This window comes from Trachinotus anak, unplaced genomic scaffold, assembly GCF_046630095.1.
Source record: "Trachinotus anak isolate AG129_WGS33_773 ecotype Australia unplaced genomic scaffold, CSIRO_AGI_Tana_v1 ptg000012l, whole genome shotgun sequence".
Taxonomy (NCBI): Eukaryota; Metazoa; Chordata; class Actinopteri; order Carangiformes; family Carangidae; genus Trachinotus; species Trachinotus anak.
In genome coordinates, this window is record NW_027273863.1 from 25,767,126 (window position 1) to 25,795,120 (window position 27,995).

Genomic DNA, 27,995 nt, shown 5'->3' on the forward strand with positions numbered 1-27,995 from the left:
GTCCCTGCTTACCTTCAGCCCTCTGGTCATGAAACTAACTCTTATCTTTCAGACATGAGGAGAATAACTTATATAGTGAAATAGCAGAAACGTGCAGTTAGTTAAATGGGATTTTAAAAAAGTTTTCCATCATTTAATCATGAAAAACTTCACAGCATGCTTATGTTATGCTTGTGCCACCACTTCAAATCACATGAAATTCATCTACTGCCCGAGTGACCGTCTGTTTCCCTCCCTAGTGAAGCCACACCCAAGTGTTTGTGCGTGGAGCTGCAGCGTAAACCGAACTCTCCCTCTCTACCTGGTCAGAGTTAGGTTGCTTAACATGCTGAGTTGTTAGCTTCACTCTGTCTATATGTAGTTTCAGTGCTGCTTTTTGTTGATTCTCTTGGGTCACTTGGGTCTATTTATTGTGTGACTAAATTTCAATAGTCCAAACAAAAGACACACGAGTAGAGAGAGCAGGAGAGAGAGAGGTCGTCGGCAAGGAGGCTTCATACTAACCTCTATGACCAATTCTACATATCAAACAGAGGAAGGTAGACATAAAGACCTGCCTCTGATAAAAGTCTGTTACGATCTGGAGTTGAAAGTAAATAAAGGCTAAACTGTTGTTTTTTCAAAATTAACCCTAACTCCCTGAGCTAATGTCTGAACTTCACATTTCAAAACAGCTGACCAAAACTGGTAACAGTAGAGGGATTGTTTGGCCAGTGAAAAAAAATACTCTAAATAAATAGAAAATTAGGTAAATGACAGTTTAAGCACTTCATGGATGTACAGGAAACTCTTGCACTTTGATAAGAAGTAAAAGGTACAAGATACAAACTATACTGGGGAAGGTGCAAGTGGACAGCCATAAATACATGTGTGAACACACCTAAGACACAGTCCTCTGCTACAGTCTGATTAGTCCCAACATAGTTTCATAATGAACTAAAAATATTGATGATTCAATATGATTCGCTCAATCCCTCCACGCCCTGCTCACTCTGTCACACACTCACACACACACACACACACACACACACACACACACTGACAATGGACACTTTTGTTGGATTGGCTAAAAACAACTGAGAATACCTGCTTATTTGCATATGAAGGGGGGAAGTGAGATCCAGTGGAGAGTGGAGACACATTTCAAAGCCAGGCGTGAACAGATGAATTTAGAGCCGACCACTTGTGATCAGATCACTGAAGACGCATGTGAGTGCCAGGTTTGAACAGAGCCTTTTTGTCTTTCAGCACATAGTCTTAAACATAATGTTGCTCTGTATCTGCTGAATGTGTAATGAAACAACCTTTTGCTGACACATAACAACTTAGCTGATAATACGTCAGTATTTTGTGTAACGCTTATTATGACTTGCTGGAACATTCCCAGTAACATTTGTGTTGCAGAAACTGTACAAGGTGACAGGTGACTAATAGTTTGGAACTACTGTCTGTATTCTCAAGGCTAGACCAGGATATGGACCCTGAAGCCAGCAGAGCAATGGAGGTGGCAGCACTTGGTCGACCTTTTAGCCTCGGAATGCTGTATGACTGTCGCCAAGACTCACTCATCCCTGGTATGAGCTCACATGTTTAGTAATTAAATGTGACTAAACCACAGCAACATTTCTTTAGAATAAAAATATTCAAACTGGGAGCCTATAAGGGTGGGATTTGATTTGTCAAAAAAAGAAACCTGTATGGTGATACCCTGAGACAGTGACACTGATTAAGAACAGTTCTCTATTTGCTTCTATAGGGTCTGCCCTGTTAGTAGCCCACAGTAGCCATAATTCCTTGCTCAATGTAGTGTGTGATTAACTATTTTTTCACCTTCCACTCTTACAGTATTAGATACAGCAGTACTGTAAGTTGTGACACAATTTTGCCCTGAAACTACAGTGAAATCTAAATTCCTTCTCTGTGGCGGTGGAGTCCGAATGCATAAAGAGATACTGTGACCTTGCAGGAAAAACAAAGAACAACAAAGTGAGCTGTTTGTACTAGACCTCTGGCCAATGTTTTAATGTACTTTCTCTAATAAATAACCCTGCTGCACCTACAGAGTGCAAAATGAAGGAGTTATATCAACCATACACAGGGAACGCGCTGCCCGTGTCGCGTGAGCATGGCAGCCACCTGATCTATCTGATCTGCTGCAGAAAACAAGAGTGTGGTCACACCAGCTGTGTGTCTGCTGTGTTGCTACTGCTGCCAGCTCTACATAGAGTTTGCAGGCTATTTGAATGTTGGATTTCTCTTCATTATAAATCAATTTTTGATTTATTTTTTCACGTAAATGTCGCTAAAATGCTACTGTCTTAACATGTAGCAGCTAAACTGGTTTAAAACAAAAAAAAACATTTATATTCTTTCATGTCCATGTCATTTTCAGATTCAGACCAGACACAGAAAACTTACAACTTACATCCTTCAACTTTACTTACTCCTGATGTGGTAACATTGTAGTCAAAGTTCCAAATCAACAGTAATCAATTACAGACTGCACAGTACTGGCTATCTTTTATCACTCAGGCTGATGCCCCGGAGAATAACTCTAATTCATTTAGAGTTATTATTTCATATTAATATTTCTAATATTAATGTTTTATTAAATTTTGAAAGCCAATAATTGATAACTACCGATGCCCAACAAAACGTTATTCACCAAAATGCACCGTGGTTATTCTTGAACAGATTTTTAAAGTATATCAAATCAAGCATTATTTATATCCATGCTTACTAGTTTGCAGTGTTCTTCTTTCCTGCTGTTCTTGATGCATTTTAGTATATCTTGGCCTGTTAATGACACCTGTTAATCAGTGGAATAGTGTGACAGCATTGGTGAGGCAGTGTATTGTGTGATCTACCTGCATGTGCACAAACAAAACAGGGACTTCAAAAAAAAAAAAAAGCTCCAAATAGTTGTGTCAAGATGTTAAAATAATAAGAAATATAATGTTTCATTGACATTAACTGACACATAAAGTATAAAAAAAATGACTTAATTGTAACAACCAAAACTAGAACTGCAAGCAGTTATGAACGGGGTCCAAGCCTCCCACGCAGGTCATCCCCCAAGCCCTGTGGGCTTCGAGAAAGTTGGCCCCAGAGCACAATGCACAAGGGGCAAGTGTCGGGAGGCATGCCAGCGTCAGAGCTGCAGTTGTCACTGTAACAGTGTATTGTAACTGGTAAAGGCCAATTGTGGTAGGAATTGGATTTATTGGAATAAGTCCCGCCCACTTTGACCAATTATCACCAAACCTTATGCCTGCACTCAGGAATCACACTACATCATGCATCCCAATTTTTGTACAAATCCATGTTGTGACATGTAAACTTTCATGATTTTTGGCGCCCCCTATTGTCCGATTTGTGCCCAATTTGGAAGAGAGACTGTGAATGACTTTCCAAAGGAGTATGTAAAGTTTCATGTTGTTGCCATTTTCTTTGACAAAGATATGCAACAATATGTGTTTTTTAGGTACATAAAAAATGTAAGTTTGTTCATAACTTGGGAATTTTTTATAATGCAAAAATTCTTTTGATAAATTTATCAAGGACGTGGAGATATTATGTGCAAATTTTCAGGCAGATCAGACTAAAACTGTAGGAGGAGTTTGAAAAAGTAAGTTTTGCACATGTAGCAACGTGGTAAAAAAAAAATAATGGAGGAAGTGGGCGTCATATGTCATATGATTCAGCCCCATTCAGGGAATGCTATGATGTAAGTTTTTTGAACGTACCACCAAATATGTGGAGTTATAAGGCAAAATGCGTTTATTATGGCACTCTCTGGTGGCGTACAGATGTCATTTTTGTTATGTAAGGTCTCTGTACCAGTCTACCAGTACCCTATGAATCTCATGGCCCTCAGATTAATATTTCAGGTGAATTGAATAGTTTGTATTTTGTCCTGTAATAAGCCCCGCCCACTTTGACCAATCATAACCCCTTTTGGTGCATGGGCTCAGGAATGGTCTTAGAACCTACCCACCAAACTTTGTAGAAATTGGTGAATCCACTATGAGATATAAACTTTCCGCATCTGTATCGCCACCTAGTGGCCAAGGTTCACCAAATTAGGTCTACATCCTCACAGTCCCCTGCCAATTATATATCTAAGATTGGTGCTAATAGGACTTTGTTTGGGCAAGATATGCAACAATTTGTATTTTGATAGCGAGCTATAAAATTTTGTTCGTCAATAACGTGCAATTCTTGAAATAACAAAATTCTTTAGATCAGATAGGTCTCAAGATTATCCATGCCAAGTTTCAAGCAGATCAGTGAAAAACTGAAGAAAGAGTTTTTAAAAAAGTAGGTTTTAAATATTTTGCGATTTTATTAAACAATTGTCAGGCAGAAATGGGCGTGACCTAGCTCATGAGATTCAGCGCAATTCACGGAACCTGAGGATATAAGGTTTTTGAATGTGTGACATACGGTTTGTGAGTTTTTACCTTGCTTAAAGCGCCCCCTACTGGTGGATGTGTGTTATTTTTTGCGTCTGGGTTATGTGCCAGCCCTGGTGTACCTGGGTACCAGGGTGTACCTACCCTGTGAAAGGCACTGCCCTACCTTGAAATGTTTAGGCTGTGCAACCACTTTTAGTGGCAGAAAAATAAAGTAGAAGAGAATAAAAATCTCTACAATTACAATAGGGAGAAGTGTTGCCTTGCAAACGTGTCCCCAGCCCACCGTGGGCTTGGAGCCCTAATTACCTTATCAAGTTCGACTGAGTAGAGGTTGGCAACATTCTTCCTTGTGCAACATTAAACACACCAGCAGGTATATGCAGACATTTATTTACATTATAAAATTGGTAAAACAATGTCTGATCTACTAAGTATATACAGGTGTGTGTGTGTGTGCAGAGACAGACAAGGAGAAGATGGCTGATTCAAAGCTGTCACTGTGAGCACACGGCAAAACAAGAAAGACTAAAAACAAGATGGTGAATTTGAAGATGGTTGCTAAAAAAACACACAACATAATAAGAACATCAGACACTAAAAACAGAACACTTTGTATGCATCTTTTATAGAGCCATAACACAAGTCTAGAGTTATATTTTTTCTAGTTTTGCAGTTTACACACTGGTGGAGATTCAGGGGATCTGTTTGGTTTGCAATTATTAAAATCCCTATCAATAAGTACGGGGAATCAGGGGAAAGGGTCTGGAGTCTGAAAATAGTGCCAGCAGTAGTTTGGGTGTTTGCTTTTGGGTGTATATACAGCACTGTCACAAATATCTGGGGGGATTCCTTGGGGAGATAAAAAGGACGAACAGAGATAGATAGCAGTTGGATGCCAGCTGTGCATATGGATGTCCCTGGTGGTGACGCAACTGCTTGTTTATGTATATGCAGATTCCGCCCCTTGGGATTTCCCCGTATTGTTTGAGTTCCTGTCCAGCCTAACAGGCACACCAAAGCCACTGATTGTAAGATCTAAGTCAGTGTAGTGAAGTGAAATCCTGTGTGGCTTCTGTGTTACTGAGGAGGTGCTGGTTACTCCTTTGTTCTCCTTACAGAGGTAGCCTCTCAACTCTGACTCTACTGTAGCTCCTGTTGCTTGTAAAATCCGCTGTCAGACTTGGTGTAATAGCAGCTGGTACTGAAGTTAACTTGTTCGCTCTTGCTTAACCGTAAGCAGGCACTCGTATTGCTGCTGTTGAAGAAGAGTGAAGTGGAGCAGTCTGCTGTGAGCAGGCCTGCAGGGAAGAGCTGGGAGCCTTGGTGCTCCTGGAAGGAGCTCCAAGAGGAAAGAGAGCAATGAAAAGGGGCACGGTAACAGTAGAGAGATTGTTTGATCAGTGAAAAATAAACAGAAAATTAGGTAAATGACAATTTACAATTGACAATTGACTCTTCTGTAACTCCTCCTCTTTCATAAAAGATACAAGAAGAAAGAAGATACAAGTTCATGTACATAAAATAGCAAGGAAGGAACTACAAATGCAAAGGTGTGGTTTAGCAGTGGTTTAATGTTTGCCAGTAAAAGCATGCAAAAGTTTATGCTTTGTACAAACCTGGGGCCAGCTGTGGGTCAGGAAGTAGAGCAGGTAGTCCACTAATCATAAGGTTAGTGGTTCAGTCCCCCTGCCTTTTCCAGTGCGCATGTCAAAGTGTCCTTGGGCAAGATACTGAACCCCAAATTGCCCCCTGATGTGCCATTATTGGATGTGTGTATATGATGGGGATGGTCTGTGTATATATGTATGAATGTGTGCCTGAATGGGTGAATGTGACTTGTAGTGTAAAGTGCTTTGATTGGTCATTAAGCCTAGAAAAGTGTAATGTAAATGCAGTTTTTTTAACCCTGAAATACATTCATCAACTAGTTTTATTTCACTTTTGTATTTGGATTTTATTTAGCATTTTCCCTACATGGCTTTTGAATTCAGAACCAGTTAGATGTAATGCAAGTGTTTCTGCAACAAATTACCAACATGTTTTAATGGGTCAGAAGAAGCAACTTTTTAGTTATTTTGCAAACTGGTCCTGTTTTCAATGTGCTGGATGAGTTTTGTTGCGTTTAGTCCTAGCATTACTAAGCCTAACTGGCATGCAATAAAAGGCAGTTTAAATTCTTCTCTTCTTTTTTGGCAGGAATGACACTGTGGGACCATGATGACCTGGAAAAAAGATACAAGAGGAGGACCAAATCCTGACAGTGAATTTGAGATAGTTGTGTCTGAATCAGTTGAGGATAAATAATCAGCACTAAAGGTTGAAGCTTCTCTGAAAGCAAGTTTCTTGTGTGGACTGGTAGAGGTGGATGGATCAGCCAAATACCTGAATGATCACAAGAAATCCAAAAATCAGGCCAGGGTGACATTGCAATACAGAACTACCACAAAGTTCCAGGAACTGTCAATGAGTCATCTTGGTAGAGGCAATGTGAAGCATCCATTTGTTTTTGATAAAGGAATAGCCACACATGTAGTCACAGGTATTCTTTATGGAGCACAGGCTTTCTTTGTGTTTGATCGTGAGGTGTCAGAAAATGAAGATCATCAAGACATTCAGGGCAACTTGAAAGTCATGATCCAGAAGATCCCACGTCTTGCTGGAGACGATGCAGGTTCCCTGACACTAGAAGACAAGGACAGAGCAAATATTGAGAAATTCTCTTGCAAATTCCATGGAGACTTTTCTCTTGAGAAAAATCCTGTGTCATTTCAGGATGCTGTACAAGTCTATCAAACCCTACCAAAATTGCTGGGATCCAATGGACAAAATGCTGTACCAATGAAGGTCTGGCTGTTGCCACTGACAATTTTAGATTCTTCTGCTGCTCAGCTTGTTCGTGAGATAAGTATAAGATTAGTTCAAGAAGCACAGAGAGTCCTGGAGGACTTCTGTGAGCTGGACATGAGGTGCAATGATGCAATAAGAACAACAACTGCACAGCAGTTCCCACAGATTGGCAAAAAACTTAAAAGTTTTAAAGAAATGTGCTCTGATTTCAGGCTGGAATTTCAACAAACTTTATCAAAGAAACTGCCGTCAATCAGAGGCGGAGGTGAAGAGGAGGCTGTGCTCACAGAGATCCTGAAGAAGAGAAATTCTTCTCCTTTCAACAACAAAAGCCTCAATGAGTGGATGGACTATAAAGAGAGAGAAATCTGCATTCTTAAATCTTTCACAAGCATGATGAAAAACACAAAGATTGTCTCATCTCAGAATGGTCTTCATGAGGAAACTGCACAACATACTGTGTGTTTTGTGTTCACCTCACTGGGAAGTGATGAACCGTACCTTTCAGCTTTATCAAACTACTTAAAAGGAACAACCAAACCAGACAACCCTCAGCATCCACATACTCATGATATAGAGAGGGAACAGTGGTACCTAACAAAGTCCTTGATATAATGAGGAAAAAGGCAAAGCTCTTCAGTGACTTTGCAGAAGCCAACAAGGAGAACGAGAACATAAAGTTCCTGACTGTGGGTTTGACAAATGAGACACAGAAAGGTTCAAGCATCTACCTTTATAAAGAGGGTCTTCTTGTCAATGAGAACTTTGAACCTCCTTCAAAGCCTGAAACTGTGACAGGAAGTGACATCAACCACAACAGTGTGACACTGAAGATTTCTCCACCCAGATTTGGAGCAGAGAACATCACCTCCTACTCTGTAGAGTACTGTGTCAGAGGAGAGGATGGATGGCAGCAACAGACAGCATCAAAGGCTGAAGAAGTCACAGTGAGGGATCTGAGTCCAAACACAGAGTATGTGTTCAAATGCAGAGCAGTGACCTCAGTCGGTGTTGGACCATCCAATGAAGTCAGTGGGTCCATTAAAACATTGCCTTGTAGCCCTCCGGGAAAACCTCAGGTTGAACCAAACTCAAGTGAGATATCAGTTAGCTGGCAGAAACCTGCTGAGCTTGGACAAGATGTCCAGATTCTCAGCTACATCGTGGAGTATGCCCAAACAGACAACAAGGTGAAAGAAGAGGATCTCCAATGGAAACAAACATTGTCAAGAGCTGAAAAGGTGATCATTTCAGGGCTTCAGTCAGAGACAGAATATGCAGTCAGGGTCAGATGTGATTGTGGTGGAACTGGCAAAAGCAACAAAAGCATCACTATTCATGTACGCACAACAAAACGTGAATTTTCTCGCCCTGCAGAATTCGTGAAACATATTAGCAAGAGTCTACATTCTGGATCCCCCTCACTTTACAAACTGCCACTAAAAGAAAAAGATATGGACATAGATGGATGCCGGAGGTATGATTTTGGCAAAGAAAGCATGAGGCAGAATCGTACTATAATGCTTCTTGGAGCAACTGGATCAGGAAAGTCCACTCTCATCAATGGAATTATCAACTACATTGTTGGTGTAGAGTGGCAGGACAAATTCAGATTTAAATTAATTGTTGAGGATCAGTCAAGATCACAAGCTGAAAGCCAGACCTCTGAAGTCACTGTGTACAAAATCAACTACCGAGAAGGGTTTAAAATCCCCTTCTCTCTGACTGTTGTGGACACGCCAGGGTTTGGGGATACAAGAGGAGTAGGAAGAGACAAAGAGATCACAGAACAAATCCGGAGGCTTTTCACCTCAGTTAACGGAGTCCGCGAGATTGATGCAGTGTGTTTTGTTACCCAGGTGTCTCTTGCACGACTAACTGCAACACAACGGTATGTGTTTGACTCTGTGCTCTCCATTTTTGGCAAAGATGTGGCAGAAAACATTGAGATGCTGGTGACCTTTGCAGATGGCAAGCAGCCACCGGTTCTTGAGGCAATAAATGTCTCTGGCATTCCATGTCCAAAAAATGACATAGGGCTTCCAGTTCACTTCAAGTTCAACAACTCAGCATTGTTTGCAGACAACAAAAGCATCAATGACGGGGCCTGTGATGAGGATTCAGATGATGATAACGACTTTGATGAAATGTTTTGGAACATGGGTGCCAAAAGTATGGACAAGTTCTTCACTGCTTTGGGTAAAATGACAACCAAGAGTTTGGTAATGACCCAAGAGGTTCTAAAAGAACGAAAGCAGCTTGAAACAGCTGTTGAAGGTTTGCAACCACAAATTAGGGCTGGATTAGCAAAACTTGAAGAAATTAAGACAACCAAAGAAAAGATCAAAAAGCATGAAACAGTCATGACTTCAAGTAACGTTCAGATTGAAGTGGATGTTATTAAGCCCGTAAAAAAACAGCTCACAAAGAAAGGAGAGTACATTACCAACTGCCAGAAATGTTCAGTAACATGCCACTACCCATGTGCAATAGCAGATGATGATAAAAAGGATGGCTGTGCAGCAATGGATAGGACAGGGAAATGCACTGTCTGCCCTGGAAAATGCATCTGGAGAGTGCACTTCAACCAGACCTACAGTTGGGAGTATGTCAGAGTGAAAGAGAAGCAGACACTGCAAGACATGAAAGACAAGTATGAAAAGGCTAAAAATGAAAAGATGACAACTGAGGAATTGATTGAGAGGCAAGAAGAAGAGATTGTTCACCTTCAAGAAATGATTGTGTCCTTCATCGATCAGACAGCTTGTTGTATAACTCGTCTGCAAGAGATCGCCCTGAAGTCTAACCCTCTGACCACCCCAGAGTACATTGACTTGCTGATTGAAGGAGAAAAGACCGAGGCCAAAGAGGGTTACCAGGCACGAATCCAGTCTTTGGAGGCAATGAAGGACCCGGCTAAAATCATCTCCAAGGTGGCCAGAAGAGAAAAACTTACAAAAACAGAGGAGGAACTGTCTGAAGAAAGACGAGAGAAGAAAGAAAAAATAGGTTGGCTCCAGCAATGTGGATCTTATTTTGGAATGTAGGGTATAACAAAAACAACTAATGCTAATATTAGCATTTTAATATGCTCACAATTAACAAGGTAAATGTTAATGGCTAATGTAGGGCAGCATGCTGATAAAACATTTTTATTTTTAATCTCTTGTAGTCAAATAACTTGTTAGACATTTGAAAATTCAAAACTGTTGGTAAATCAGTAAAATTTGATTCACGCTTTTAATCATGAATATTTCATTCTTCAAAACAGTAAATTGTTTCTCTTCTGTTTGTTCAGTGTCATTTAATGTTAGCAAGAGCTTTGTTCAAATTAACTGCTGCCATGCAGATGTTTGGAGGAAGATAACATTAATTTTGTAATTGAAACTGTTCAGTACTCATATTGTACCTATAATAATCAATACATTTTACTTATAAATCATTAAAATTTACAAGTATATTTATATCAACACATTATCAGACACTAAAAGAGTTGTTACAAACCCTCCCTAAAAGTATGTCTTAAAGTGATAGGTTATTAAATGTGGGGTTGTGTGAGGAAGTGATCTGATCCATAGTCTGTGTATTATCAGCAGTAGATTCAGATTAGCTCCAGTTTAGAGGCAGCCGGAGCTGAGTGATGAGCTGTACTGTAGCTTACACCGTAACTCTTTAAGTATCTGATAATGTGTTCATAAACAGCACATATGGTGTTCTTTATCTGTCATGTTTTTCATCTTCTCCATCTTCTCAATCGTAAACCATGAATGTAGTTGTATGAGTGTTGTTGTTGTGATATAAACCAGTCCTCGTTTTTTACGGAAGGACAATTTCAATATAATTTACCCAGAGCCGGTCGACCCTAGAGGAGTTGTACTAAGTGAAAGAGCAACTCTCCACAACAGTGAGCACACATAATGAATTTTAGGATTGTAGCTAATGATTATCTTAGTCATGGATCAATCCGCTGATTATTTGTTTTCATAACGTAAATGAAGAACGACTATCACAGTTTCACAGAGCCAAAGCTGACGCCTTCAAATAGCTTTTTATTTTTTGTCCTGAGCAGCAGTCCAGCAGCCAAACATATGTAATTTATCTAAATCCAGGAAAATCGTGTGATTTTCAATTTGTTGTATCCATCAAATGATTGGTATTGTCTTTCTGTGAATTAAACAACAAATAAACTGATTGTTGCAGCTCCATGTGTTTAAAGTGAAGGTTTATTTATTCTAAGCCTGAATATTTGGGTTCAGTTGATACTTGTGTACATGTATTTTTAGTGCAGATATTTGAACTACATAAAGCTGAGGATACCTATGTGTACTTTTACTACATGCTGGTAATAATACTAATAATAGCCTACTTGTGTACTTTTTCACACTTTTACTTGTGGTGTAGTATTTTTACATTCTTGTACTGGTTGTACTGAAGTAAATGATCTGAGAACATCCACCACTTAGTGAAAGTAAATGTGTCTAATAACGAATGACAAAACTTCTGTTTATCAACGAGAAAAATTACATTTGCATTTAAAAACATCCAGCTGTTCAACAGCAAGTATCACTTTTTTGATGTATTCCCCAAATACTTTTACATCTGGATCAAGAATTAAAACATCTGCAGCATAAGAAGATATTTAAACGCTACCGGTTCTTCAGACAAAGATGGTGACAAAAAGACACTTCTTCTTGCTCTTAAGTAAAAATGATGTATAAGTATGAGCACTCTGTAGGACAAAAAAAAACTGACATAGAAATAAATATTTCTGTTGTGGTTTCGCATTTCTCTGAGTTAGGAGACATCCAGGCAGGACAAAGAGGTTCAGGTGAATTGTGGTTTATTTTCATTCAGGAATGTCAGAGAGCACAGAGTCAACGTCAAAGCTGCCTGAAGGCGGAGGAAATAACAGAAACACTGTTTAAACAGCTCTGCAGCAAAACCTCTGTTTGGTCCATCTCTCTCTCTCTCTCTGTCTTTGTCTGGAAGCTGCTCAGATTCTGGGACTGATGTTTAAACAGTGAGTGTCGGTGTCTTGGATCAGACTGGGGCGATGACGTCTTTAAAACTGGCAAAATATCAGAGTTTTGGTGATGATGGCAAGATACAACACTTCGCAAAGTGTGAAGATATTTAGTGTTTAAAAAAAAAGTCTGCAAAAGAAACGTCATCTTCACACAGTCATTGGAGAAATTCACCAAAATAAAACACAGATTGATGATTTGTAACTCATCAAGCTCAACTGTGGTTGTTCAGCTGCGACAACAACTAGAGACTGATTCATTTTTTTTCTGCTTTTAACAAGTTCAGGAACAAAACAGTTGAGGATCAACTTCCACGGGCTCCTGCATTTTCATAAAACACAACTGAAACCTCCTTTTACAAAGTCATGATAACAAGAGGAGCTGGTTTCTATGATCTCATGGTAAATATGAGACACAATTAAATCAGGAAGTATCTGATGAAATGAGCTTTTGTACATTTGGGGGTGGGTGTCTTGGTTTTATCTTGTTGTCAATATTTTACAGATGTCAATACAAAAAATACTTTTTGTATTTTGTGAGAAAAGGATGAAAAAAAACATCCTGACAGAGGGGAGATGGCGACCGAGAGGACTGGTGGAGCCTGCATGTTTCTGCATGTGTGATCATCCCGTCAGTATTTGCTGCAGAGCTGTGAGCTGTGTATCATTTCGTCCACCTGCTGTAGATCCCTTCATCAACACTTTCCTTTTCATTTCCCTCCTTTTTCTAGATTCCTAAACATCACCTCAGATCTGAAGGACTGTTTTTTTATCACTCCTCTGAATTTGATTTTTTGTTTTTTTGTTTGGCTTCTTTATGTCCTTCACAACAAACAGCACAGTGAGTGAAACTACAGTCAACAACAGAAACCAATCAAACACAAACTTGTACATGAATATATACATATAGTATAATATTGTACATGTAACTCTGAACTGAGTTTTGGGAACCTTGTATTTTGACCTAAACTTCAGAGCAGCCTCTTAAAAAAAAAAAACAACATGGTGACAAAGAGAAAGATTCAAACTGAGCTCGTGCTGACATTTACAGGTTTATGATGATCACTGGTATCAAATGTTCAAACTGAACATGTGTAACATGGAAACAAAGATTACCAGACTTTCTTCTGTGGAAGCTGCCAAAATAACATAACAATAAAATAAAATAAAACACATCAGAGAACAGATCGCCAGCTCAAGTTCACCCTTTTCTCTTTCAGCTCCTCAGCTCTTCACTCATCAGACAGCACAACATCCCTGACTTTTCTCTACACGGGTCACTGAGAGGTCAAAGGTCAGGTATTCATCTATGAAGATCTGATTTCAAAGTGTCTTTGACCCCTGCAGCTGGACTCAGTCAGGACTGCTGTGCTGGTCTCTCTCCCCTGCCACTGCTGTAACTGTGTCCGATCAAACCTCATTTACTACAGCACCCGTTAGCTTCAAGTGCCATTTTAAAAATGGGAAACGTGAGCATCAAATGTTAAGACCCAGCCAATAATAAGCAGAAGGATTGAGCTCAGCTGATGTGTCCAAATCTACCACGAATATTTCAGGCGATGGTTGACGACAGATGCTGAACGGCGGCCCGACAGCGGGTGACTGACGGCTTGTTGCTGATCTGTCCAAAGGCACCGTCAGTTTAACCACTGAACACCTTCAGTGTTACAGCAGCAGTGATGTAGTGTTAATCATCACTAATACGTCTCTGAAACCTGCATCAGGCTCATTTAATGGACGGACTGACACAAAATAAACAGAAAATTATTTATCTGATAAGGACCGAGGCCTCTGCGCAGCTGATGTCTGATGACTGAATAAAACGGGCTCATGTCTTCTCTGGTGCTGCACCAGTCTAAAAACCGCCTCCTGTGGTGAGTTCAGCAGCCTCGCCGCTTCAGAGACGGACTGTAGACCTGCTGAGGTCGGTGGGTGACCTCCAGCAGCTGTGTATGGCACCGATGATCAGTTCAGGGCAGTCACTGTCCTGTTACTTGGCCCCAGGGCTGCAGAGCAGCAACACACTTATCACATCAGCTCCCAGGTCACAGGTCACCGCTCGTCGGGAGGCTGCTTCAGGCGTTAAAAGACGTGACGGGGTTGGTGTGTGTTGCCCTTCGCGCTCAACTTAACACTACTGGGTAACACTTTTCAAGTCCCTCCTGTAGACATCTTAGTCATTATCACAACAAGCTGCAATAAACACAAGAGTTAGCTCTGTGGCACCACCGGGAGCTGGAACCACAAACCTATCAACAAAAAAAAAAAAAAAAAATCAATCTGCAACAAGTCTCTAATTATTTTTCTGAGAAAAACATTTCCTGGTTTCAGCTTCACACATTTGAATATTTTGTGTTTTTCTTTTGGAGTTTTGTTGGTCAGAGATGTCGACCTGTGAAAGTTTAACATCTTACAAACAAACAACTGATTCATAACCTTAATCACAATGATATTGAAGACAGAGATTTTTGATTTGAACACACCATCTCGATGCCTGCAGGAGGAACATTAGACTGATGGTTCAGGTTATCAGACGTGCGAGGTACTGATCTAGAGTCAGTTCAGATCAGCTCCAGTTTAGAGAAGCAGCAGAAGCTGATGAGCCACTGTGGACTCTATCAGTTTAAGTGTGTGTTTTATTTTGGAAGTTTTCACCACTTCATCTGCTGTCAAACAGACCTTTACTTTGAAACTACATTTTCTCAACTGTTGAATGCACAAGTAAACCTAAGCTTAATACAGTAGCTTCAAAATAAAGGTCGGTATGACAGCAAATAGTGGTAAAAATTTTCAAAATAAAACACAGTTTTCTGACGCTGCCAACAGCTGCTCAGCATCTGAACTGACTGTAGGTCAGTCCCTCACACAACCCCACGTCAAATAACCGCAACGATCAGTGTAAAACGTTGACTGTTACCCAGCATGCCGTTGTCCTATCAGTGGGTCTGTTATGGCACTTTGAGTCATTGATCCCGTGGCAGAAACACTTCAACACATCAGATAAAAGAAATGTTTTAAAAAAGGCAACAAATCAATCAAATGTCACGGCAAAAAAAAAAAACAGGTGGAGGGGGGTGGGGGTGGGGTTGGGGTGGTACAGAAGCTTTCTCATGCTGCTTTCACGTTTTGTTGGATTTGTTGTAAAAATGAACGCTACCTAGTAAAACCTGATGCTGCGAGCAGTGTGGTGCTGAGAGTGAACTGCAGCATGTTTCTAATGACCTCACTTATTTTTTTTTTACACCCGATCTCCGTTCAAGCAGAAGACATGTGAGCCTCAGACGCTCCTGAACGCACACTTCCTGTCAGCTGCAAGAGCGAGGGGGGGGGGTCAACATGGTGACTTCCTACACCACCTGTTTGAAATGGAGCCTCTTTCTATATGATGTGACTACACAAACTAAATCAAGTTGACTGACTCGCTCTGTCTAAGACAACAAATAAAAACACACTACACGTCTGACGCAGACACTGGAATGCGCAGGAAGCTCAGGACTGGATACCCCCCCCTTCAGTATCCCAGGTCCAGCTGGATTTTGTGTTCAAAAATGGCGATTAGCAGCATGATGCAGAAGCCCAGCAGGATGCCAGCGTTCTGGAGCAGGAAGAAGCCCCAGTGGCTGAAGCCGTGGTCCCCGGCGTCATTATGCAACATCTCAGGCACCTGAAAGGACAAAGAGGACACACAACAGGAACAGGTGTGTTACCACCGCAGGAAAGTCTACAACCTCATGAGTCATCAGGAGGGAGGAGCCATGAGATTTGACTTTATCCAACTTTATCAGGTGTTTTTGTCGCAGTCATCACAGACAGCAACAGGTACAGTAGATTCTAACTCGTCGGTAACATCCACTCCATCGTCAGCACTACGTTCATCTGAGTGCAGACAAAACACACTGAAGATCAAACAGGAGCCACAGAGGACATGTGATTTTGTGAGGGAGTTTGGGTTGAAACCACAGACTGTAAATAAAGATGGGCGGAGCCTCTGTGACGTCACCCCCAGGTTTCTGAAGCTCAGAGTGAGCTACTCCGCCGTCACCATCTTGACATTGTCTGACTCCGCCCCCAACTCCCAGCTAATCCAAAAATGGTCAAAGAGGTGGAGCATGTGAGCTGAGACTTTGGTGCATGTCGGTTTGTGACAAGCATACGTTCATCCACCTGTCACTCAAAGAGGCCACGCCCTCAATTCTCTATCACTTTACTCCTTAATAAAATGTAAACAGGTGAGTTCTGTAAATTCAGCCGTACAGGTGTCATGAAGGAGGAAATTATCTCTAGAGACCAGAACAGTTTGTGTTCCAGGCTGTAAACATGTTTCTTTCTGCTGTAAAGTTGGACATTTGAACATGGGAGTCTGTGGGGACTGACTCACTGCTGGAGCCAGACTCTAGTGGTCATTAGAGGAACTGCAGGGTTTAGATCTTCACTGTCGGTTAAAGTAAATGTTTTTTTAGGCATCTATTTAGCAGCTTTCTGCAGATTTCAACAGTCACTGTTAAAAACTGGTTTTACGTAATAACAACTAAGCCTGCTACGTTTGCTGAGGAGGACTGAGATGCCTAAGGTCAAGAAAAAACTTCACACTGAGGATATGATGACTGAAGCTCCCTCCACTCATGCATCAACTGATTTAAAATTAATAATAAACTGTCTCACATGGTTTTTCAGTCCAGTCTCACCGTACCTCTGATATCACATGTCTCCTCGGACAGAGAAGACTAAATATTTGTACGTGCACATCTTAAAGCTGTGTGACGAGCTCGAGCAGGATGGACTCGACTGTCGCCCTGTGTACTTTGGATTTAACTGGATGCTGTGCAGGAGAGTGGTCACTAGAGGGCAGCCTCAGACAACACAAGCCCAGCTGTGTTTTCCAGACAGCAGCTGACGGTGACAGCTCACCTCTGCTGTGTGTGTGTGTGTGTGTGAGAGAAGAGGCCATCTGGTCCTGAGGGCTGCTGCTCTCAGGTTAAAGACCTGTCCAGATGACAGAACAGATGCAGCTGACTGGACAATAACAATCGCACAACACCGAGCAGAGGAGTTTCACTTCTCGTCACTCGGAGGGAAGGAGCTGAGCACTTCATGCCAAACACGACGCCCTAAATGACTGCTCTTCTCTGTTTGTTTGCCCCAGAAACCCGTGTGTGATGAAGTATTATGATTCATCCACTGTTTAGTTCACCTGTCAGCAGGTGTGGTCCGAGCGACACAGCAGCTGATCAATACCACACTCGTTTCAGCTCAGACTGTGTTTGGTATTTTGTGTCTGAATGTGACTGAATGTGTGATTTTTTTTCTTACTGTTGCTGCTCTGATTAATGACTGGTAAGTGAACGCATCATGAGATGACATGAGATGTGTGTGTGTGTGTGTGTGCGGGAGACGACACGTTGACTCACCATGTCCACCAGAGCCACATACATGAAGAGCCCGGCGGTGAGCGCGAATATCCACATGGAGATATTCTCTGCGTAATGGCCGATCAAGATACCGGTCACCATCCCCAGGTACGCCATCATGGCTGACAGCACGTTATAAAGAATGGCCTGACGCACCGTCATGCCCGCCTTCAGCAGCACCGCAAAGTCACCTGGGAGAAACGATCCGTCAACTCATCTACTGATAACATAAACATCCATCTGACTGATGCAAACATTAGTTTATCCTTTTAAAACCATGTCATAAACAAATAGATACTGTGCTGCGGTAGCTGAGGAATCTCCCGCCCACAGACTGGGACCAGATCAGAGGTCTTACCCAGCTCATGAGGCAGCTCGTGGCAGAAAACAGCCACAGATGTGCTGAGACCACTGGACAGACCCTCGGTGAACGCAGCTCCTGCAGAACCACAGAACAGAATCAATGTCATGTTTTCATGTAATGCTGGTCAGTCAGGCTCTGAAATACACGTCAGTGTGTTCCTCTTTTGCCTTTAAAGGATCTTCATTGTAAATGACACTGCAGTCAGCTTCCTGTTGCTCACAGGGACGTGATGGTCGGACTGGAGCCTGGACAGTGCAGGGCCAGTCTGCCCCTCTGTTCCCGCCTGACCATGTGGAGTTCTGAATGGGATTAACTGGGATGAGAGATCGGCAGCAACATAATGGCGAGTTCGTGGAGGGAGCGTGTGCTGTGGCGACGTGATTTAGCTGACATGAGTCACAATTTCATTTTCACTGACATCAATTAAAAAATCATGATGATGTGATTTTTTTCTTCTCTAACGGTTGGAGAATATAATTAATAGTCTGAGGCTTCTCTGTAGCACCGCAACGCTTATGGCGCCAACAATGTCGTGACACATTTTTTTTTTTAAAACTGCAAGTCCTGTGATTTGGATGTTGTACTTGGCCAAATTGTGATTTTGATTATATTATTAATTCTGCAGCTCTAATAAAAGGTGATTATTTCCTTCAACCTTCCTGTTCGGGACCTGGCGGTGTCGCCACACCCCCAACATCTCCTCTGCCCACGACATTAGAGGCTGACGTGACTGTTGAGTCACTTCCTGTGCTGATGTGAAAAAGAGGAAACGTCGTCTCTTTTCATCATGCAGCGCGATCAGCTGTAACTCACTGTCATTTGATTGGCTGGAGACAGCTCAGTTTCTGTGACTGGTTGTTGCAGTGACAGTTTACCGAGGGTTGGTAATGATGAGCGTTTCTGTCCCCGGTCAACGTCAGATCCTGACACTGAGCTGTGACCTGGCGGTAACGCCTACTCACCGATGGCCAGGCCGTCGCTGAAGTTGTGCAGCCCGTCTCCCATGATGACCATCCAGGCGAGCGTGGCCACGCCGGCCTGCTGGAAGTGCTGCTCCGAGTAGGAGTGGGAGTGGCTGTGCGGGTGGTGGTTCTGGGAGTGGTGGTGATGCAGGATGTGGTGGTAGTCGTGGTGGTGGTGGTGCATGCTGTCGGCCTGACCCACCGTGTCGTGGAAGTGGGAGTGGCATTTATTCTCGCAGTCCTCGGCGGTGTAGGCGGTGGCGCCCAACGCTCGGCTGTAGCCCTGCGGCGAGACAACGGACACCTGCGGTGCCAGCATCACCTGCTCCTCCTCCGCCACGCTGCCGCCATGCAGGCCGCTGGCGAGGTCGGCAAATGCGCCGGCGCCATTAGTCTCAACATCTGGGGAAAGACAGAACATTTATTCTTACAGCTGAAATTTGGAATGTTGATGTCACAGAAACAGACCACATGACCAGTCTTAGACAAGTAAGTTTGACCTGGAGATAAACAACAAAACATTTAGATGAAAAAAAAAAAATGGACTTCTGACATGTAGTCGACCTCAAATGTATCCTTGATATTTCATGTTTCATGTCCGACATAACTAATACCAATATATCTGCCATCAGCTGATATTGATTGATCCATTGCTCACATCACGTCACTGAGTGAAAACTGTTGATACAACTTTGTTAGGATGACTTTAAGAGTCCAGAGGAGCAGCCGCGTCGTTACACAGATTACAGGTTTACGGTTTGTGGTGCTGAGAGAGTTTGACCTGCAGCGCGTCGGCTTCGTGTTGCGTCTTACCCTCGGGCGGCTTCAGGTCGGTCTCCTCCAGAGCAGGCTGCTTCTCTGGATCTGCTTTGTCGTTCTGATCCCATTTCTTCTGGATCTGTTTGGACACAACAGCTTGTCTTTATTTCTTGCTCTGGCACCTTCTTCTGTCTCAGAGCTGCTCTCCCCTCCCGACCCAACAGAGCCTGAGATCCTCAGGCAGAACTCTGTCCTCTGTCCAAACCAAAGGTGGACAGTCCTGCCTGAGGAGATCAGCTAAAACACACTTGTAAAAAGCTGCTTTTAATTCTAGACTTCGATGCTTTTATCCTTGTTTTTTTTTTATTTTATTTCTTCTTTCTTCTGTTTCGTTTATTGATTTTGTTTTTTTCTTATGTATTTGTGATTTGTCTCCCTCTTATACTTGCCTTGCTATATGACACTTTGCCTCTTTTCCCTTTTATTGCTTTATTCTGTTTTCATGTGTGAACACTTTGTAATTCTGTTTTGAAAAGTAAAGTTACAAATAAAGTTAATATTATTATTAATACAGAATCAAACCTCCAATTTCAGTGAGTTTGACCTTAGACCTCAGCTAAAAGCTCAACTCTGAACGAAGTGAGTGTGAATCTCTGAGCAGGTGAAGACAAACACCTTATGCACCAAAAACCACCTGGGGAATGTTCACCATATTTTAAAAAAGGAAGAAGCTCCATAAATGTATAAGTTTGCATAAATCACAAAATAATCTTAATAATAATAATAATTGAATAAGTAAATTCATTAAAGTTTAAATGTTAAAGTAACAAATTACAACAATGAAGTCTGAACACAGAGGATTAAAAACAGAAGCACAGAAAGTTGGCACATGCTCTGTGGGCAGGTTCTTAATCTTGTCGACTTATTCTTTCATCAACCTGACTTTCATGTGTAAGTTCACAGGTCTGGAAGCCTGTGCAATAAAACCTCATGTTTACCACCTGATCTCAAACAGCTGATGAATCTCTGACCTTTTGCTTCTTGTCCTTGTACATTTTTCCCAGCGTCAGGAAGTGTTCGATGAGGAACATGAAGTAGACTCCGCTGAGAGCCGTCAGACCCTTCCACACGGCGTCCAGGTTTTCGCCTTGTTCGTCGTGGAAGTGATGTCCCTCCACGTGCATCCCAGAATCCTCGTGGTGGTGATGGTGGCCCCCCTGAGACTGAAGCATCAGCAGAGACAAACACATCAAGAGGCTGATCAAACGAGGTAAAACAGCAGACAGTTAGCGTAGATTAGCATAAAGACTGGCAAGGCAAGGCTAATTTATTTATACATAGAGGTCACTCAGTGTGCTTAAATAAATAAATGCTGTTTTCAGGGGCCTGGTTCTCAAGACCATACTCTGTACTTGACTTTGGTTTCAGATCTCTCAGACTCTGTGCTGCCAGTTCAGTCTCAACATGGTGCGAATTCAGCTAAAAATTTAATTTTTTTCCCCAAATGCAGATTGTGGACAAAGAAACGGAGACGGTGGACTGAGATCAGCTCCCGTCAAACAAGATCACAATCTGTACAAGACCAGACCCGAGCATCGAAACACAATCGACCAAGTGTCGAAAACTGTTAAGTGCATGAAACTGAAACTGACGGTCGTCTTCTTCACTTAATCTTCATAAATGTAGCTTCATATATATTTAAATAATTCTAGTTTTGGTATCTGTGCTGACACTCTGACAGTAGTATCTAATCATCTCACCTTGTGTGAACAAACCACATCATGATGCTATGTGACCAAAAGTATGTGGACACACATTTCAGCCTGGTTACATATGTTTGTATGTGAGCAACGACCAGTAACAGAGACAGTTTAACTCTGGTTTAAACTGAGCTGATAAAAAGAGCAACACATAACACAAGACGCCTCCTGGTACACGAGAAACTGTAACTGTAAACAACTGAGCGTCGGGCAGCACCACGCCAACTCACATGGGGGATGAGGTGAAGGAAGGCGTCGCCGCTCAGCGTGCCGACGGCCAGCGCCACCAGGAAGCTGAGGAGGAACTTGAAGAAGACTCTGTTCATGAGCGGGATGAGGACGACACCAAGGAGCGAGAGCAGGCTGATGATCGTGATGGAGACGAAGCCACCGACCCACGCTGCAACACACACACCACACACACCTCCTTTACTCTCACGGAGGCGTCTCCACAAATACAGTTTAAAGTTTACAAATATATCATGTGAATCTAGGCCATCATTTGTTTATTAAGAGATTGATTGAAGATAAAGTAAAAAAAAGTTTATTGCCAGATTTAATCATTTATGATGTCACCTGTTGCGATGTTCTTGCCATTTTCTCCACCGGTGCGCTCGCTGTGGTCGTGGTCTGAGTGGTTGTGGTCACCGTGGTGACCGTGAGCATGTTTATGTTGTTTATGGTCTAGAAAAAGAAGATTAAATTAATCCCGTTTTATCAAATCAAACTACAAAACTGCTGTAAAACTGAACTGCAAATAAAACCTATTAATAAACAGCAGCCTCCTTATTACAACTGAGGAGTTCCTTGTTGCTGGGTAAACAGGTATAACTGGACAGGCAAAGTGCTCCTGAACATGCCAGGTTATTAAGCCTGTGAGTCAACTTGAAGTAATTGTCCTCAGCAACAGGTCAGACAAGATTCCTATGATCCAGGAAATCCAGTTTGAGAAACAGAACCAGGAGTTGGAAGATTAATCAGGCGTAAAACCACTACATTGAGGTTGATAATAATATCAGTGATTGTGTGTTTTTGACATTTATTCTGGGGCTGCAGCTCACATCCCTGAGCGCAGTGTAGCTGCGGTGTTTCTGGTTTAACAACCGTGGGCGTGAATGCAGACTGCAGTCTTTCCCATTACAGCCCGATGTTAGCGGGTCGTAGCAGGTTTTTAGAGACGGGCTTCTACACCTCTGGGACTGCGACTTTAATACAGTGTTCATGTCAGAAATTAATCCACAGGAACATGATGCTGCTCCTGAAAACAAAATATATTTAGTTTCCAATCATTGAAAACATAGTAAAGAAGCAAGCTGGAAGCTGGAATCAGACAACAGGGATATTTCACTATTTTATCTTGAAAAATCAAACAATAAATGAATGAAAGAATTAATCATGCATCAGAAACGGCTGGTGATTATTTGGTCACAGCCCGCCTCTAAGATTCTGCTGCTCGACTGATTAACTGTTCACAGAAATCTGACCGGTCAGCCACTTCCTACCTCTCTCCCCGTGTTCGGGGGCGTCTCCATGCAGGATGCACGCTCCGGAATCAATCTGGTTGAGGAGGGCGGGACACAGGAGGCTGAGGTCTCCAAAGGACACGCCCACCTCCTGAGACATCCCGTGAGAGAAGAGGAGGCTGGAGGCGTTCAGACACTGGAGAGAAAACACAGACACTCAACAGCAGCTCAGGACCTGTAGATACACTACAACATCCATGCAACGTCAATGTGAATAGATTTGCACACCTGTGATATTTTATCAACTTCTCATATCTTCAACTGTTAGACACCTTTGAGTTGGACTTATTTTAGCCTGTAGCAACTTGCTAATGTTGAAAGGTGAGTGTAATAAGATTAAATAGAATTTGGATTCAATAAGTGGATTTAAACTCGATAAGATGCAGCCATATCCCAGCTCGTCCCATTTTAGGACCAGTGCTCTTTTTCGGTGTTGGTACGGGAACTCAGGTACTGAACTGGAGCCGATGTTGATCATTTTCAGACATCTCTGAGTTAGAAGGTTATGTCGTACCTCTACACTGTCCAGGCTGCGGTTCATATGGCTGTCATTGTGATCGTAGGCGTGGTCGTGGTCATGGTCATGATCGTGGTCATGGTCATGATCGTGGTCGTGATCGTGATCGTGGGCATGATCGTGGGCATGATCGTGGTCGTGATCGTGGGCATGATCGTGGGCGTGGTCATGGTCATGATAGTGGTCATGATCATGATCGTGGTTGCGATCATCCCCCCGGCTGACTGCAGCGGCTTGTGTCCGACTTTCAGTGATCACTCTGGCTGATGTTGCACTGGTGGTTTCCTCCCCTGCAGGACTGGGCTGTTCCAGGCCGCTGCCTTGTCTCTTATGAGCTTCATCTGGTTTCACCACCAACTGAGCACTGTACACCGGCGTAGGCCCGACCTGGGCAGCCGCCGCCGCAGTGGTCTTCTTATCATACAGGTTGTGGTGGCTCTCTGGGTTCTCTGTTTTCTTCCCCGCCATGCCGTCTTGATTGTCTGCAGTCTTTGGAAACTTCCTGGGCTGTGAGGGTTCAGTGTGGACATGTTTCTGATGATGCGTGTTGCTGTTGTCATGGAGATGGTGGTGATGTTGGTGGTGGTGGCCTTCATGGTGACGGTGGTGATCATGGTGGCCCGGTTGCTCGTGATGCTGCACCATCACAGTCCTGATGCGATGCAGCCCTACGTTCTGTAAGAGCCGCTTTAACCCAGCCAGAGAGATGGTGCCGTTTTCTCCATATCTGATAAAGTTCATAAAAACATCACAATTAACATCCAACAATAACACTGATGATCAGTCAGCGTTTGAAAAATGTCATACCTCTTTGTGCAAAATGAGGTCTAAACTGAAAACGTAATTCTTCACGTTACAAAAACATTAGTTTAAAGAAATGACCAGAAAAATGGATTTGAGATTGCACTTTAAAATATTTTTACCTATCAACTTTTCTATAAATACTCAAACATCACAAGATCAACAGCTATTAACACTCCACCTGATGCACTGAAATCCTGGCTCAGTGTCATCAACAGCCATACTTTTCTGTCGGTGTCTGGGCCAGGTGCTCACCTGTTGAACAGAGCCTCCAGGTGTTGTCTCTGGCTCTGCTCCGCCGTCTGTGTGTCCACCACGGCTGACAGTAAACGCACCCGGCTGTTCGTCTCCATGGCGGACGGGCTGCAGTCGGAACTGGCCGAAAAGTCTCCGCCAGACAAGCTCGCGGCGAGGAGAACCATCACGGCCAGAACGGCTCGACTCTTCCCCTCGATCATCATTTCTTTTGGGAAAACAAGAGGCCATCGGTCAGGTAAGTGGAGAGAGGAGCCACACAGGTTTTTGCCCTCTCCACGTTCTTTAATTAGTCTAATAATTTTTGAAATGGACATTGGTCTGTTTTATTTTATTCATTTTTTGTGTGTGTGTCGAAGTAAACAGCTCAACTTTACCTAGTGGTCCTGTGGATCCTTTTTAAAGTGGATTAATATTTTTCAGAGTGGATCAAGACTCAGGAGAGCGTCAAGATGAGGCTTCATTCCCTGGAAACCCGCACTTTGAATGTTACTCACCAAAACGAGCAATGTGATGACGTCACCTAAGGTTTTAGGGAACTTCTGAGAATTACTCAACATTTAGTATCACAGGCTCATTGTTTACCAACATAATGTGGTCAGTGGCTTTTTCATGGTGTCATTTTAAATTTCCTTGGATTTTTTAATGGTCTGTTGTGACACATTTTACTGTTGTCAAAAACACTGCAGCTCCTGTGAGTTGGATACCGCCCTCTGCCATATTGCAGTTTCGATTATATTTCGATTAACTGTGCGGCCCGAGCTAAAATCTCTTTTTTCAATGTTGTGTAGTTGTTAGGGTTGCAAAATTCCGGGAATTTTCCAAGTTGGAAACTTTCCATGGGAATTAACAGGAATTTATGGGAATTAACGGGAATTTATGGGAATAAAACAGAAATTTACAAAATTGAAGGTTGGCCCTCAACAGGGAACTTAAATATAGTTGGGGAAAATACATTGTAGCATAATCTTGGCTAAAACAACCAGATTTAATGCAAGTACACTCCTCAATCACATGCACACAGCACTGCTTACTGCAGGGCTATTCCCTGCATACACTGTGCACTCCTCCTCCATCACATGCACTGATGATTGCTTAAAGCCTGGAGGCCACACAGCTGGTAAATTAGGTGCTAAATGTAAGCTATTTTTCATTTCATTGACCATTTAAGAGCCTAGCTTATTATAGCTACCTCAAATGTGATGCTGTTTCTTCTGACTCCTGCAAGACGGTTTTCTGTAACCACACAAGAATTTATACATCAATTGTAAAATATTCTGAAGACCATTCCAGTTGTTTAGCCAACTATATTTCTGTTCATGCCATTGCATTAGTGTTTTTACAAGCTTTTTTGTTATTTTATTCTACAGAAAAATGACAAAACAAAAATATTTACATTTATGTTTGTATATGATAGTTTGTTTCAATTACCCCCAATTTCCAGTTAATTCCCACAAGTTCCCAATAATTCCCATAGAAAGTTTCCAATTTGGAATATTTCCAAAATTCCCCAGCTTAACTCCCCATGGAAAGTTTCTGGAAAGTTTCCGGAAATTTACCAGAAATTTTCCACCCCTTTGCAAACCTAGTAGTTGTCAATTTAAACAACTCTTTAAAAAAAAGCAAACTGAAGAAGCTGGAGCTTGGTACTGTTTAGCAGTTTAGTTTGTCAGTTGAGTGGCTGATTCATCAACTCATTATATCAGCTCCAATTTATAAGCTTCTAACTGCAACATTAGCCACCTGGTATAACTGAACACAGTCTGACCACTTAAGCTCCTCATGTTAAAGCTGAAATGGTTTGTTTGACTGTTGCATTCTTAGGCCTATGCAAAATTAAAATTACTACAATGTAAAAAAAATACCAATCAGAAGTAAAAGTATGACATTCAAATATAATTATTTAAGTATAAGAGGTAGTCCTCATTGTACAGGCACAATGGTAATCACATATTTACAAAAAAACGATTATTATTAGTAATATGTTAATCATTGTATGCAGCTTTTTCCTTTTTAATTCTGCATATTTTACTTTCTGTTCAGCAGCTTGACTTACTTCAGTGACATTGCAGTGTATTTTATATGCTCATGTTGAATGTCTATCTGCAAACTCAAACCGTAACTGCAGCTGTGGAACAGATGCAGCGGAGTTAAAAGAACAAAATCCCCTGATGTGGTGGAATCATGATCACAGCCTCCACCCCTGCTGTTGAATCACCTGCACTGTGCGGCTCAAGTTGACCACATGTCTGACTCTTATTGTTTCACTGACATTCTTACACAATAGAAACCACGATTACAGAACATGTCCGTTAGGCTACATGGTGGGGGACTTTATAACGGATTACGGCTAATTCCGGATATGGATTACTACAAAACTCCGCTTATTCGATAAATAGCTTGTAGTTATAATCCACAGTATTGGTTTTTTTTTTAATTAGACGGATAAAAAAATCTACCAAACGGCTGCTTTCTTTGTTGGTTGATTAAGCCGAAATTAAAGGCAGCCTATAGAACATTAGTTCAGTTATTTTGAGATGGTATCCGCGCTCTGATACGGAAAGAGACATTAAATTGGACGTTTTCTTAATGGAGTTTGGTGTGAAAGCAGGTTGGGGAAGGCTGTTTGGACCGTCAGATAGCTAGCTTTACACAACAAACAGTTCCTCCTTCGTAGTGACAGTGAATATTGATTTACGATGTCTAATATTCAGTAATAACTCATGATAATGTTATCTAAGCCCCCTCACCTCTTCAGGCTGTTACAGTGAATTAGCTAGGTTAGCCTCCCTGCTAGCCGCGGTTGCTTGGTTAAATTTCTCAAAGGATGCTGACGGATGGCATCTGCCAGGCGACCTCGGCCCAGGCCCGGGCCTCCTCCTGCTGCCGCCGAGGCTCGGCTTGCGTTTATCAAGTCATAAAACCATAAAGTCCCGCTCCCGCGGTGCGAGCAGCCAGACGTGTCCGCCGCTGCCCTAAAACCCTGGCACACACCGGAGGTAAACAGTAACACGTTGGGTTTGTGCGCTCTGCACCAGCCCGGTGCCGTGTGCACAAAGGCGGCAAACCCGGAAACTGAAGCCAGCCGCCGTGTGGAGCGGACACGCTTCATCTCCTCACGGTCACAGATTACACAAAAGGCAGCGTGAAAACGCGTGGATATGACTCACGGTGAAGTGGAGCGCTGTGTCCGATCCCTCGTCGACCTGTGGCCGCTTCGCACTCGGTGCCGCTCGGTCCTCTCTTCTCCGGTAACGAAGGATGATGGATTTGGTTCGTGCCGCTTCAGGGGCTGTCGGAAATCTGAGGCACTCTCTGAAAAGAGCGGAGCTGGCCGAAGGGGGCGGGAGCCGAATCT

The 27,995-nt window shown here is 42.5% G+C and overlaps 1 protein-coding gene and 1 pseudogene across 7 annotated transcripts; one reads left to right on the forward strand and one right to left on the reverse strand.

Annotated features, from left to right (window-relative positions):
- The first annotated feature begins 896 nt into the window (after positions 1 to 896).
- Positions 897 to 11,470, forward strand: LOC139629405 (uncharacterized; annotated as a pseudogene).
- A 618-nt stretch (positions 11,471 to 12,088) lies between these two features.
- Positions 12,089 to 27,963, reverse strand: slc39a6 (solute carrier family 39 member 6). 7 transcript variants are annotated; one of them, XM_071492012.1, is made up of 14 exons: positions 27,388 to 27,716; positions 25,830 to 25,873; positions 25,015 to 25,160; positions 24,638 to 24,845; positions 23,579 to 24,308; positions 23,044 to 23,200; positions 22,118 to 22,225; positions 21,772 to 21,941; positions 20,813 to 21,004; positions 19,836 to 19,920; positions 19,023 to 19,424; positions 18,055 to 18,135; positions 17,697 to 17,887; positions 12,089 to 15,952 (listed from the first exon to the last, which is right to left on the reverse strand). In XM_071492012.1, exons 4-14 carry the CDS (start codon positions 24,841 to 24,843, stop codon positions 15,800 to 15,802), a joined length of 2,475 nt encoding a protein of 824 aa, XP_071348113.1. In that variant the 5' UTR covers positions 24,844 to 24,845; positions 25,015 to 25,160; positions 25,830 to 25,873; positions 27,388 to 27,716; the 3' UTR covers positions 12,089 to 15,799. The 7 variants fall into 7 exon arrangements, with proteins under 7 accessions (XP_071348113.1, XP_071348114.1, XP_071348116.1 ...); XM_071492013.1 differs by lacking the exons at positions 25,015 to 25,160; positions 27,388 to 27,716 and adding an exon at positions 27,808 to 27,897; XM_071492015.1 differs by lacking the exons at positions 25,015 to 25,160; positions 25,830 to 25,873 and having other exon boundaries at positions 23,579 to 23,664; positions 23,707 to 24,308.
- Between the last annotated feature and the right edge of the window lie 32 nt (positions 27,964 to 27,995).

Bases quoted from the DNA above. Each gene is read 5' to 3' on its own strand.
- slc39a6 (XM_071492011.1), bottom strand. From the start codon at position 24,843: ATGATGATCGAGGGGAAGAGTCGAGCCGTTCTGGCCGTGATGGTTCTC. The intron at 21,005-21,771 runs GTGAGTTGGCGT...CTGATGCTTCAG, and splicing joins TCCTTCACCTCATCCCCCAT to TCTCAGGGGGGCCACCATCA. The intron at 17,888-18,054 runs GTAAGACCTCTG...CGTTTCTCCCAG, and splicing joins CGAGCTGCCTCATGAGCTGG to GTGACTTTGCGGTGCTGCTG.